Below are 13,391 nucleotides of genomic sequence, written 5' to 3' on the forward strand. Positions count from 1 at the left end.
ATAGAAGGGTAAAAAACCAATTATCATATTTTTACTGGCAAATGAGGTTCCCATAGTGTAGATGCTTGCCCCGAGCTCTCATACTCTGATGGTGCATTGTCTTTGAGTTGTGCGCCTTTTGGCGTCATCTGGTCCAACCCATGTGAGACTAGGCTCTAAGGAAAGCTGTCTCGGGTGTGGACCAATCAACTTCAAGGACAGTGCACATCATCAGAGTTATATTTTTTGTTTGCATTATGACTGCAGGTATTGTGGTCTATGCAAACATGACTCCTTGTAAAAAGGTGTCAGTTTTGTTGTCAGATAGAAGGGTAAAAAACCAATTATCATATTTTTACTGGCAAATGAGGTTCCCATAGAATTGATTTATATTCAACTATCTTTACTAGCCGGCTTCGCCCGAGACTTGGATTATTGTCTTGGATTAATATGCGGAGGGTGGGTGGGGGGGATGCGTGACGTCAGCAGGCACGCTGCGTAACTCTGCGGCATGCGGGTGACATCACAGATTTGACGTCACCGCTCACTTGCCGTGCAAAATATACCCATTATTGCGCACCCCCCCCCCCCCCCCCAAATACAAAAGTCGATTTTTATATCTTATTGGTTCTTTCGGTAAAGTCACGTAGAATGGAAATAATAAAATAATAAAAATAAAACATAATAAAATAATTCTCACGACGTTTCGGCCACAACGCAAGCAGCCGTCCTCAGGTGGAGAACAGGTCTGTCAGAAAGACAGCGTCTGAATGAAATCTATTTTTATACTTGTTGCATTGTGTACAGTCTGGATGCTACCCACATGCAAAATTTCAAGAATGTTGCATGTTGGGAAGTACGCTAAACATTTCGAACAGACACACTTATTCACAAATTTCCCTTATGTATATAAACAAACAAAAAGAGAATGGGGGTGAATATAGCGCCCTCAAGTGGCTGCTTTGCAGGTCACGAGGTCAACCCGTCGCGTCGTCCCCACACGACCACTCCACCGCTGGATGAAAGTCTGCCCGCAAGTCGCCTGCGGGGGCGGCTCTCACACCAACCCGCGGACTCGTTCAATCCTCGACTGCCACTCCGATGTCGTCGTCTGCTTCTAGCCACCACGTGTACTGCACAAGCCCCACGTGGTGGCCTGAATGTCATCGGTGGAGTTGCCGTGTTTCTCAAACTTTGTTTGGCACCCCTCGGACCACCCAGCCCCTCCCCCCTCCTCTCCCCCTCCAGCCCCCCACTTCTGGTGACAAAACTCATTCCACGTATCTCTCTAAATGGCAGGAAGTCCTAAATAATTTATATTAGCGGAACAAATGTATCATCTTTTTTGACTCAGCTATAAGGTTTGTTTTTGGGGAGGTGGGGAAGGGGGCATTTAGAGCTTGAGACAACATTTGGAAGATGGCATTTAACCCAGAATCTGAACATTTTTTTTTCCCTGGAGGAATCCGATGCGCTATAAAGCTCTTTTTGCACAGATGCCCAGCACGGGTAAGCACGTTACAACAGCAAACAGTATAAAACGTGATAGTAGTACTGAGTACACGAACGGTAAACACATCACCCAAACACACGAACAAAACGAAACCGTTCCCATCCTACCAGGCAAAGCCCACTGAGGCATTAACTTATTTTTAAATCCTTTATATTAAGTTGACTTGCTTGCGCGCTTGCGCGCTTACGACCGTGCAAATATTTCGGTCGTTTTTTAACCCACTTCCGGTGATCCAATCGAGCTGACATTTTGCACACAGACTCGTTGTGCGTGACAATTTATTTTCGTGAAAATGTTTTTCCTAAATTTTCCACTTTTTAGGATTTTTTTTTCTTCATATTTAATTTAAAATACCAATGTGATAAAAATGAAACTCTTACTCAAGAAAAACAGAAATTAATAATAAAATAAAACCGATGCCACACATATAAAGGATTTATAGTGAAAAACTTTGTTTTTACGGGTTAATTTTTTCAGAAGCGACCTGGCCACGATTGATAGCTCAACAAAGAGGCACCACCGTTTGGACATTTACCAAAATAATCACCTGCATTGTAACCATCCAGTTGCGTATCTTGCCAATCTCCATCATTCCATCTCCGTCCTCATTTAAACCGACTCAATTGTTAAGACCACTCCAGGTTTAAGTGTGAATGCAGCTTTACAACATAATAGCTCTGACCGTATCAAGTGTGTGTTTATGTTTGCTTACAAGTGTAGTTGTGGAATATTTTGTAAGTTGTCTTGCGGCAGAGTTTGGCCTTTCAAAATAGCTTCTTAGCTCTACGTGCTTGACTCGGGAATTAAACTTCTGATTCTGAACAAAACCATATTCATCATAAGGCACGGGGGCGGGGGTCAGGGGGGGGGGCAGGGGGGAATTATGGATATTTAAATGAATGTGAAACAAAATACGTAAGAAAGTGAACGTACCACGGTGAGTCAGGTCCAGTCGGTACCTAAGAAGTAAACAGAAGCGAAACCGGTTGCGTTATTACTGTTGTTGTTATTGTTGTTGTTATTGTTGTTATCGTTGTTGTTATTCACTCTGCTGTGTTAACACGCGAGCGTACAGGCGGTAGGGTGTCATTGCGTGGCACAGTCCAAATAAAAATCTCATCGGGATGCCCTTCATTGCGTGTGTATCTAGAACTTCTTTCGCACCGTACGTGGCCAGCCGTGATGATCGGAGGTGCGGGGAAAGGACAACAATCTACACACAAACAGCAGTTCTATACACACAGTTCGTATATTTGGAGTCTCGCTCCCCGTGGTCGCGTGGATTTTTCTCCGTGTCCGCCAGTCCTACCCCCCCCCCATTTAGAATCAACTTGCGTTTAGAGTATTTAGCCGCAGTGAATTTGCACGCGATGAGCCGCTCCGTTGAGCTATCATTTGTGGCCAGGTCGCCTCTAAAAAAAAAGATCAATGTAGCTCAGTGGAGTCTTACCTGGTAAAAATAAAAACGATGTTAATAGGTGAGGTAGGCTGAAACGATGGTCGCGCGGTAGGTGCGATTCTCCGCCGTGTTGGTGAACTGCCTCCCTCGGGAGCCACCACTCCTCGGCTCTCACCGGGGCTCTCATCTCACCATAAATTATAGCGGCCCTCCGTCCGCGCATCTGGCTATATCTGTTGAAACTCGGAAATCAAAACGGAAACGGTATCGCTCTTTCACGTCTGGCATCCGAAGTATTTTTTATTTGAATGTTTTTTTTTAAAGCTCGGATTTATTGCAAACGTTTCTCGTTAAACTCTGATGTTGACATTTATTGTCGTTGTAAAGCTTTCGTGACTGCAGGGATTCATCTTCTTGGTTCTTTCGGTAAAGTCACGTAGAAGGGAAGTAATAAAATAACAAAAATAAAACATAATACAATAATTCTCACGACGTTTCGGCTACAACGCAAGCAGCCGTCTTCAGGTGAAGAATGGCATAATAACTTTGCATTCTTCACCTGAAGACGGCTGCTTGCGTTGTAGCCGAAACGTCGTGAGAATTATTTTATTATGTTTTATTTTTGTTATTTTATTACTTCCCCCGTGTGTGTGCGTGTGTTGCGTGGCTGCATGTGCAGATCACACGGCTATACACTCGATCCGTGGGATTATTTTTTCACTTCACATGGAATGAAGTCCATCGCAGGACGGGACACGCCATCTCCAATGAAGAGTGCAGGTACTTTGTGGAAAGACGGACAGCATGTCGTACCACGAGAAGGGGTGGGATGAGATTGGACGAGATGGGTTAAGAGTCGTGATGAGGTGGCACGGTAATTTCACTGAAATGGGATGGGATCAAATAAGGCTGGAGTGTCAGAGAAAGGAGTTGGTTTGGAGAGGATGACAAGGGGATGATAAGGGATGGAGTGCAGCGAGATGCGAATTAATTTTGTAGAGGATGCTAAGAGAAGGTAAGTCACGTGAAGTGGATGGAATTTTGATAAGAATCGATGTGATGGGTTTAAATGGGAATGGATGGAATTGGGTAGGTATTGGATGGTAAGATGTGGGTTTGGACGTGAAGGCACGTGGCCAGATGGGAATGGGATGGAAAGAGAAGAAATGCGACGGTGGGAAGGATTGGGAAGGAGGGTTGATGGCATTGCGAGGAGAATGGGTATGGAAGCAGGCTTTACTTATTTAACACTTCATTAGCCACACACGCTCCAAATAACGGCTCCCCCCCCCACGTCTGTGAGTAGACACGCGCTCTTTAATTTACGAACTTGGGCCCCCCCCCCCCTCAAAAAAAGGAGGCATAATAACTTTGCAAAGTGAAATCTAATTTACGAAAACAGTTAGGATGTTCTTTTTATTTTAATTGCAAACCGAACGGTGATCTCCAACACAGACTATTACCACTGTACGTACTGCATAATTAATTGTAAATTAACTATTACCTCCCCAGAGAGGCGAGTCATTAATACGCGGTGGAAGCGTGCAATTGCAATTAGCGCGGCATTGTCATCGTGAGTGAATTTTAAGGAAGTCAGATTTTTCCGTGTTTTCTTTTTTGCCTGCCGGTTACTGACTGCTAGCTCCTAGTTACATCGTCACAGCGGGAAGCACTTATACATGCAACGGCTGTGCCACTGGAATTCAATTGCCCCTAACGGTTAATTGTGGCTTCTTTTTTTTTGGGCTGGGAAATTAAGCTGCACTCACTGGAAATGTTTAATGACGTCCCCCGCACAGACGGGGAAACAGCCGAGGACGGCGGGGTGAGCAGGAGGGAGAATTGAGGGTGAGTTGGAACTATGCGGTAGAACGAAATGTATTCGTTTATAAAAAAATCCTTTATATTAAGTTCACTTGCTTGCTTAGGACCGTGCAAATCTTTCGGTCGTTTTTTAACCCACTTCCCGTGATCCAATCGAGCTGACATTTTGCACACAGACTCGTTGTGCGTGACAATTAATGTTCGTGAAAAATGTTTCCCAAAATTTTGCACTTTTTAGGACATAATTATTATATTTAATTACCAATTACTCAATGCTGCCATGCAATCATCTGACCCATAGGTGGCAGCCATCTCAAGCCAGAGGACGAGAGGACTCTAGCCGCCACGCATATACAGGATTTATAGTGAAAAACTTTGTTTTTACGGGTTATACTTGTTTCTAACTAGGTGACTTTACCGAAAGAACCAGAGTATGAAATGTATTATTATAATCATCATCATGTTTGTTTACGAAGGAGCAGCCTCGCTGAGTCTCGTGACCTCGTTTTTCAAGGGGGGTGCCACGTGGCGAGAAGTTAACTACATCGCCTGCTATACAGGAGGTCGCGGGTTCGATCCCGACTTTGTCGCCAGAATCTTTGGAGTTTGCGTGTTTTCCCCGTGGTCGCGTGAATGTTTCTCCGGGTCCTCCGGTTGTTCCCTCCACATTTAGAATCGACATGGGTGGGTTTAGAGTATTCGGCTGCTGTACATTTCCACGTGATAAGCCACTCCGATGAGCTTCCATTTGTGGCCAGGCCGCTTCTGAAAAAGGAACTACATAGCTCAGTGGGGCCTTACCTGCTACAATAAAACAATAGTTTAGTTTAATGTTGGGCCAATGTCGAGGTCTGTCAGCTGTGAGAGGGCCTCGGAACAGCTAAAATTGACACGAACTGATCTCCCTACTGAAGCCTCTAACTATAGCTCGGTGGGCCAGAGCTGGAAATTAAAAAATATATATATTTTTAGTTTACATTTCCAATTGTCGTTACTTTCGTCCAAGCTGACAAATGTGGGCCACAATGCTGTTCAATGACGTCATGGAATTATTTAACGTCAACTTTAGACGCAAACGGCAGTCGTAGCGTGATGTATGGGCAATACGCCCGCAGTATTAACCAAGGCGCCCGCTTGATTTGGAACTGCGAATCTCTGCAACAAGCGGCAAACGTGCTACCACCCCGGATATCAATTGGAACGGTGGATGTGACAAGAGCAAAGGCACGGTGTAGAAGCCTAACAAATAGAGCAATAATAAAAATTCTATGATGATAAATAATAATAATATTCTTTCGAAATAACGAATTTAACAATCATCCCAAAACGCGGGTGAGTCGTTCACGATAACGGAGAGATTCTTGAAGATCGTCGAATTCGGCAAAAAACAACCTCCCCCCCCCTCTTCAATATATCAAGGTCCCGCAATACACGGTGGCGTATACGAAACGGTGGGTCCTGAATACGTGACGTCACGGAGCAGGCCCCAAAACCTGTTCACGGCTCAATTAAAATGAAGCCCTGATGTCTGTCGTGATGTAAATCGTTATATTGCGAGCATGATTTGCTATGCTAATTTGAGTATTCTCGCTTATCCGTTATTGCTTATTTATCCGTTGATTTCGCTGTGACTTAAACTAGATTCGAAGCTTTCGCGACTGCGGGAATTACTGTTCGGTTCTTTCGGTAAAGTCACGTAGAAAATCAAATCAAATAATAATAGAATACGACGTTTCGGTTGCAACACAAGGAGCCATTATCGGGTAAGAACGAATGATAAAACACAGGCACGGAAACATGTGTGTCTCTCTCTCTCTCAGCATGTGTGTGTGCCTAAGTTGTTTTCGTGTCTGTGTTGTATCATTCATTCTTACCTGATGATGGCTCCTTGTGTTGCAACCGAAACGTCGTATTCTATTATTATCTGATTTTATTTTCTACGTGACTTTACCGAAAGAACCAAAGAGTAATCACTGTGACTTGTTGCGTATGTGGGGGTCGGGCAGTGTGGGTTGTTTCTGCTGATGAAACCCGATTTGAGGGCGTATCGACTCACTGCAAGGCCGTAGCCAAGGAGTGAACATTTGGGGGGACCAAATCTTTCAGGGGGTCTGGGGGCCCCCCCCCCCCAAAAAAAATCTGAATTTGAAAACGAATTTTTTGCCTAAAATATAAAAAAAAGAACTAACACATAGGATGGATTTTTTTTTACAATAATGTATAATAGTGTATTGTATTACATTGCTCTGTTTTTTTCTTTTTATAGTTTTCTTCTTTCATTGTATGTAATGGCAAAGATTATGGATTAATAAAGTACAACCATAACCACAATCATATAAACATAAATCTATTTTACCGCAATATTTTGGCGAGGACATTTTTAGCATATTTGAATATTGGGGAGGGGGTGTGTGTGTGTGTGTGTCCCAATATTTATTATAATTACCGCCTTGACTCACTGGGCAACGCCAAATAATCCGCGCGCGAGAGACACATTGCAATGGCGCTTACTGATCTCGGCAGAGCTGCACGCGTTTCTGCAGCGATATCTTGAGCACCTTCGTCTTCACGTCCATCTTCTCATCGGCGATCGCCCTCAGGAAGTTGTCCATCTCTGCGGAGATCAACGCGAAAGAGCGCCGTGAGCCACCCTCCCACACCCCCCCCACCACACACATACAAAGATCCCCCGTGTAGCCTTAAGAGACCGTAGGGGCAAGTGCTGTTAGCGAGCACCTATGAAGGCCAGAACGGCACACGAGGGGGGTGGGTGGCCAGCACCACGCCCGGCCGCCTTTGTCTCCCCAGTGGCGATGTTTACACACCGCTCCAGGTAATCATTTGAGGCTGAATCGACCCAAGCGTGGCCCAGGACCAGTTCAGATAATCGTCACTGATTTTGACCGTGTGCGGGAATCGAGCTCGGATCGCCAGGTTCGTAGCGCAGCGCTAACCGCTACACCACCGCTCCCCATCCACTACGCACACGCACGCACGCGGACTTCTCGCGGAATCGCCGAGGCGTGTCGTTTAAAGACGTCCACACGACACTCGTGGCCTCGGCGTTTCGTTCGCTGCGAGGTTCCTGCCTGGGATGAGCCTCGAAATGCCCCGATGACAAACAGCTTAGGGGCAATTTCGATTTAAAGCTTTCGTGACTGCAGGGATTCATCTTCTTGGTTCTTTCGGTAAAGTCACGTAGAAGGGAAGTAATGAAATAATAAAAATAAAACATAATAAAATAAAATATTTTATTATGTTTTATCTTTATTATTTTAATAAATAAAATATTTTATTATGTTTTATTTTTATTATTTTATTACTTCCCTTCTACGTGACTTTACCGAAAGAACCAAGAAGAGGAGCTTAGGGGCAATAATGCTGGCCGTTGCACCGCCGTTTTGAAAAAATAAGCTGATCGATCAAGTGGGGGTTTTTTTAGCAGGTAAGATAACAAAAATAATGCTATTCTTGGTTCTTTCGGTAAAGTCACGTAGAAGGGAAATAATAAAATAATAAAAATATAAAACAATAAAATTATCACGACGTTTCGACTGCAACACAAGCAATCATCATCATGATGATCATGATTGTTTTTTATTTTTATTATTTTATTATTTCCCTTCTACGTGACTTTACCGAAAGAACCAAGAATATGAATCCCTGCAGTCACGAAAGCTTTAAATAAAAAAAGTAATGATGTACTTTTATTTGTTTTTAGTTTTTAAGAGATTTGTTTACCCGCCTATTTCGAGCTTTGATGCTTACCACCGATAGTATCGATAGTTCAATGTCAACGTGGATTCTTATTGAGGGAGTACTGTGTGTTGTCGTCTTGGTGTGGTCTGGGACTGTTTTGCTGCCTTGTCCATGCTTGCATTGAGTGTTGAAAAATCGGTAGGAATTGATGTACTTATGCACGTTGTACCTTTATACGTTGTTCATTCATAATAAAGGTGTTTTGGGTTAGATGGCAACATCCGGCAAATCTCCCGATGATGCTGGATGTACACAATTACCAGCGAAACGTCGTACTACTCAAATTGTAAATGCTGTGGATTTACTTTCCACCACACCGGTGGGCTAAAGTAGTATACTACACTATACACTACACTATACACTACTACACTATACACTACATACTACACTATACACTACACTATACACTACATACTACACGACTATACAATACACTACTATACACTACACTATACTATACAGTATACACTATACACTACTATACACGACACTATACACTACTGTACACGACACTATACACTACTGTACACTACACTATACACTACTATACACTACACTATACACTACACTATACAATACTGTACACTACACTATACTATACACTACACTATACACTACTATACACTACACTATACACTACACTATACACTACTATACACTACACTATACACTACATACTACACTATACACTACACTATACACTACTACACTATACACTACATACTACACTATACACTACACTATACACTACATACTACACGACTATACAATACACTACTATACACTACACTATACTATACACTACTATACACGACACTATACACTACTGTACACGACACTATACACTACTGTACACTACACTATACACTACACTATACACTACACTATACAATACTGTACACTACACTATACTATACACTACACTATACACTACTATACACTACACTATACACTACACTATACACTACACTATACACTACACTACAAACTACACGACTATACAATACACTACTATACACTACACTATACACTAAACTATACACTACTATACACTACACTATACACTACTGTACACTACACTATACACTACTATACACTAAACTATACACTACTATACACTACACTATACACTACATTATACACTACTATACACCCTATACACTACTATACACTACACTATACACTACTGAACACTACACTATACACTACTGTACACCTATACTAGTAACTAATTCGCACGTGTTTGTTCACGTGACAAACCTTACTGGCTGTGTCGGGTGGTGGAGGGTTACGACACATTTATACTTACGCGATCTCACCCAAAAACCTTTATCATGAAGAATATTGGTCGCGAAAGCCAGCTACGTGTTAAACACGTTACCAATTTGTTTCCTCTTGTGATTTTTCGTAACACGTTTAGCGTTTCTCTACTTTACACGCATTTATTTGCGTTTGTATCGTTTGTTGTTGCGACTCGCTACTGGACATCCTGTTAAAAAAAAACAACCCTTAATAGTCTCATTAAAGATTAGCCATCATCAGCCATGATCAATCCACTGCTTGACGGTAGCCCCCCCCCCTTACCCCAGGCCATCGACCCCCCCCCCCTTCGCGGCTCTGCCAATGGAACAACCCACAGAGGAGCAAGTGGTCATCCTCTCATCCCTCTCTCGCGCGCGCGCTCGCTCGTCTCACCCCAGCCCTCCAAACCCACCCGCCACAGAATTTAAATGCCCACAGCGGCTGTGAGAGCAATGGGGCCGTCCATAAATGACGTCACGCGATTTTGGACGATTTTTGACCCCCCCCCCCCCCCATCGTCACAAGGCGTCACAAAAAGTCAGACGTCACAAAGCTCTGCCCCCCCACCACCCCAAAACCATATTTCCATCTTGAAAATGAACCGTGCTTGAAATCGCTTTAAACTATTGTCATTGTAGTGCGTATTTAATGTGCCGCTGCACTCTGATGTTGTAGGAGAAAACATTTATTAAAAACCCTGTTTAATTAAGTAGAACGTGTTGTCTATATTCATTTAAAGTTGCGCATTTTGATGTGACGTCACATTTCTCAAACGCCCCCCTCGTCACACATCGTCACAAATGTCTGACCCCCCCCCCCCTAGGTGCGTGACGTCATTTATGGACGGCCCCTCTGCGGAAGCAGCAGCGGCAGATTCTGTAGGGGCATTTCATTTAAAACTATGCATTTTTATATTTTATTTCACCAGGTAAGGCGCCACTGAGCGAGGCAGCTCTTGCCAGAAGCGACCTCATGATCGCTCAACTAAGTTGCATTAAATTTCGATGTAAAGCTTTCGTGACTGCAGGGATTCATCTTCTTGGTTCTTTCGGTAAAGTCACGTAGAATTGAAATGATAAAATAATAAAAATAAAACATAATAGAACAATTCTCACGACGTTTCGGCCACAACGCAAGCAGCCGTCCTCAGGTGGAGAACAGGTCTGTCGAGAAGACAGTCTCATTCAGACTCTGTCTACTCGACAGACCTGTTCTCGCTCAACTAAGTTGAGGGCGGCTACTTGCGTTGTGGCCGAAACGTCGTGAGAATTGTTCTATTATGTTTTATTTTTATTATTTTATCATTTCAATTCTACGTGACTTTACCGAAAGAACCAAGAAGATAAGTTGCATTACATCACGGGGACATTGAAAGCAGCAGCCAAATATTCTGAACGCGCGAACGTTGATTCTCAATGTGGATGGAGGGAAACGGAGGACCCGGAGAAAAATCCACACGATCGCGGGGAGCGAGAGAGAGAACATGTCAAAAACTTCAAATATACAGGCGCTGTCAGGGGTCGGGATCGAACCCACGAGCCTCCTGTACACCAGGCGAGGTAGTAAACATCTCGCCAGCGTGGCAGGCAGACCTCGCCATTGGTATGTAGCTCTTGAGCTGCATTGCGGCCATCATTGCGCAAGAACAGAATGGAGTTTCCACTCGCGTGGTTCATAATTATTTATTTATTTAACCTTCTCTCTGCCACCTTGCAAATTAAAGCTAGTTCTGTGCAACACGGACGCGCGGTGACGTCATGCGCCTACTCGTGATGACGTCATCGCGCGTACGTAATTAATAATAATTAGCTCAGCGTTAGGGGGGTTCAAATGGACACACGCGACGACTTCCGGGTGGGGGGGGGGTCTGTTCCTGTGGGGTAAAAAAAAGCTTCATAGCTCATCGGATTCCTCCAGCAAAAATAAAAATTCTGATTCTCTTCCTAAGTCACCACTGACTTGGACAGTCTCCCCCCCCCCCCCATTCACTCTCAACCCGCCCCCCACTCGCCCACTTCTACTCCCATTGTGACGTCACCGTCACGTGACGCCGTGCACCGTCACGTGGTCTTGTTCAGAGTCCCGTGCCTCGTGACGCTGGTTCAGCAAGCGCCGTTCGCCGTTGCATTCACCATCAGTTTACCCCGAGAACACTACCTGCCCGACCCTCCACGAACTCGTTCGAAACCCCGAACGTCCACGGACCCTCCACAAACGCGGTGGAGTTCCGTGGACGTCCCAAATGAAAGCCTCATCGATGTACCCCACGATTGCTACGGCCGCCGTTGATCCTCCAATCAAAGTGCGGTGCTACCATCAACCGATTCAGAACATGAACTGGTCGCTACGCGCACCTTCCCATCCTCCACGGAAGCTGAATTCAAGACAATTCCACGGTGCGACGGGGCCTACCCGAAGCCGATGATGGAACCCGCGTCGCGAACAACTGCATCTGCTCTTCCGGCGCGGACTGAGCGGTGTTGTTCGCGCCACTCCTGAAGCTAGCGAATGGCTCGCAGACTTAAACTTGGACGGGCGAGTTTGCACATACTTGCCCCACACGCTAGAGAGAAAGGGAGAGAGAGAGAGTAGTAGACTCGTTCATAGCCTACGCCCAAAATAACGCTGTCTGTTCGTCGCTTGTGAATTCAACCAAAAAACAAAAACATTGTTGTCGTATCTTCTTGGTTCTTTCGGTAAAGTCACGTAGAAGGGAAATAATAAAGTGATAAAAATAAAACATAATAAAATACAATTCTCACGACGTTTCGGCCACAACGCAAGCAGCCGTCCTCAGGTGAAGAACAGGTCTGCCGTAAAGACAGCGTTGTCGTAATTCGGACAGACGACCTCATTATAAACCCATTCACAGGGCTGCCTTGGAGTGGGTATACACGGCACTACATCAAGATTACACATTATATCACCGTATACTATACTATTGTGTACCTTACATTCCTATAATCGTATGAGCAGGTCTACGACCAAGTAAGTTCGTGGTGGATGTGGCGGGCTGTGACGGAGACGGAAAGACACGGAGACACGGGGCAGAAGACACGGGAACAGAGAGCCACAAAGGCAGAGAGACACGGGGGGGGGAGAGGGGTGAGGGTCGGAGAGGAGTGTGTGTGTGTGTGATGGTGGTGGTGCAGACGCCTCGCCTCTGATGAGCGCGGCCACGTCTCCCGGGAGGCCCTCGCTGTCCATCTCCGATGCCGGCTCGAGGAAGTGGCTCCTGCAACACGAACACGCGGAAGCAGCGAGGAGAGGGAGGGAGAGCCTGCTTATCAAGCCGCTCCATCTCCCCGCGACACGGCCCCCCACCTGCTTGCAGCGTGCAGCCTCGCGGTGCCCGCATCCTACAGTTGGGGCCCGCAGCCTGCAGCCACCCCCCCTCCCCCATCAGCGAGTTTCCGTCACCTGAAGCTTGCGGCTGTCAAATTCCTCGCCTGCTCCACACGCGGCCCGTGGGTTGTACACGTTTGGAGTTTGCGTTTCTCTCGCACGTGACTTTTCTTTCGCGTTGTGCGCGGTGCATTTAGCGCAAGAGCGCGTGGATTTATAGCGTTCGTTTTCATTTGTTTGCTGGTGGCTTTGTGTATTTCATATCGGATT

The 13,391-nt window shown here is 45.1% G+C and overlaps 1 protein-coding gene across 9 annotated transcripts in view; it reads right to left on the reverse strand.

The window, feature by feature from the left end:
* Positions 1–13,077, reverse strand: part of LOC144720752 (src kinase-associated phosphoprotein 2-B-like) — a 131,058-nt gene extending 117,981 nt beyond the window's left edge. For 8 of the 9 annotated variants that reach the window (XM_078597794.1, XM_078597786.1, XM_078597810.1 and 5 more), the window contains exons 1-3: positions 12,938–13,077; positions 7,227–7,329; positions 2,426–2,451 (exon numbers count right to left, since the gene is read on the reverse strand). In XM_078597794.1, coding sequence (XP_078453920.1) covers positions 2,426–2,451; positions 7,227–7,329; positions 12,938–12,983 — 175 coding nt within the window. In that variant the 5' untranslated portion in view covers positions 12,984–13,077. The remainder of the gene's footprint in view (positions 1–2,425; positions 2,452–7,226; positions 7,330–12,937) is intronic. The other variant, XM_078597837.1, reaches the window with a different exon arrangement.
* Between the last annotated feature and the right edge of the window lie 314 nt (positions 13,078–13,391).

The sequence above is a fragment of the Lampetra planeri genome, chromosome 1 (assembly GCF_965212315.1).
Source record: "Lampetra planeri chromosome 1, kcLamPlan1.2.h2, whole genome shotgun sequence".
NCBI classification, from domain to species: domain Eukaryota; kingdom Metazoa; phylum Chordata; class Hyperoartia; order Petromyzontiformes; family Petromyzontidae; genus Lampetra; species Lampetra planeri.